Source organism: Tupaia chinensis, unplaced genomic scaffold, assembly GCF_000334495.1.
Source record: "Tupaia chinensis unplaced genomic scaffold, TupChi_1.0 Scaffold000438_1, whole genome shotgun sequence".
NCBI lineage: Eukaryota > Metazoa > Chordata > Mammalia > Scandentia > Tupaiidae > Tupaia > Tupaia belangeri.
In genome coordinates, this window is record NW_006159943.1 from 882380 (window position 1) to 883222 (window position 843).

An 843-nucleotide genomic window follows, 5' to 3' on the forward strand; every position below is an offset into this window, starting at 1 on the left:
TGGCTGCGCCTGCGCCTGCGGAGGCTGTGGCTGCTGCGGCTGCTGGGGCTGTTGTGGCTGTTGCCAGGCGGTGACGTTGCCTAGCGACAGCCCCCCAGGCGAACTGAAGGCTGGTAAGGAGGAGAGCTCTGCACTGGTCAGCTGGTAATCTGCAGGGGAGGAAGAGCCAGGGTGAGCCGGGCCCACGGGCGAGTACTCCAGGCAGCCACGGAGATGTGGGACAGGTGGCGGCCCCTGACTGGCTGTGAAGGACTCGGATTCTGGGAAGGTGGCACTCAGTGTTAAAGAAATGTAAGTTACAATAGCCCTGAGGTTTTTGTTTGTTTGCTTTTAGTTTTTTAAGGTTTTTGCTATGGGGCATGTGTGCTCATTGGAGAGAAACAGAGACAGTGAGAGGGAAAGTGAGAAATCACCCCCCAAGGGAGATGGCCACACTGTAATCCCTTCTCCTCCATTCTCCTCCTGGGATTTTGAGTGTGCGCACACACAAACAAACACACACACACACACACGTATACCAGCAAGTTTTAAACCACCTAGACCAGGACTCGAACTGTGGTTGGCCATGTGGGAGTCCAGCACTTTAACAACTACACCAGCTGCTGGTCCCAGAAGTGAATCATCTTCAATAATTCATGAGTAGGAGCCAGTCGGAGGTGTGGTGGTTAAGGCGGCTAGATCCCATATGGCTGACCGCATGGCTCAAGTCCCAGACCTGGAGGCTTGAAAAACACGCTAGGTGCATGTACTTGTGTGTGAAAATCCTGAGAGGAAATAGAGAAGAGATTGCAGGGTGACCATTCCCCATGGGGGGGGGTGCTTTTTTTAAAAAAAATAATTATT

General features: G+C 52.7%; 1 protein-coding gene across 1 annotated transcript in view; it reads right to left on the minus strand.

Annotated features, from left to right (window-relative positions):
* Window positions 1-843, minus strand: part of MEF2D (myocyte enhancer factor 2D) — a 37085-nt gene that overhangs the window by 2945 nt on the left and 33297 nt on the right. Inside the window, exon 9 of the mRNA XM_014590404.2 lies at window positions 62-149. Coding sequence (XP_014445890.2) covers window positions 62-149 — 88 coding nt within the window. The remainder of the gene's footprint in view (window positions 1-61; window positions 150-843) is intronic.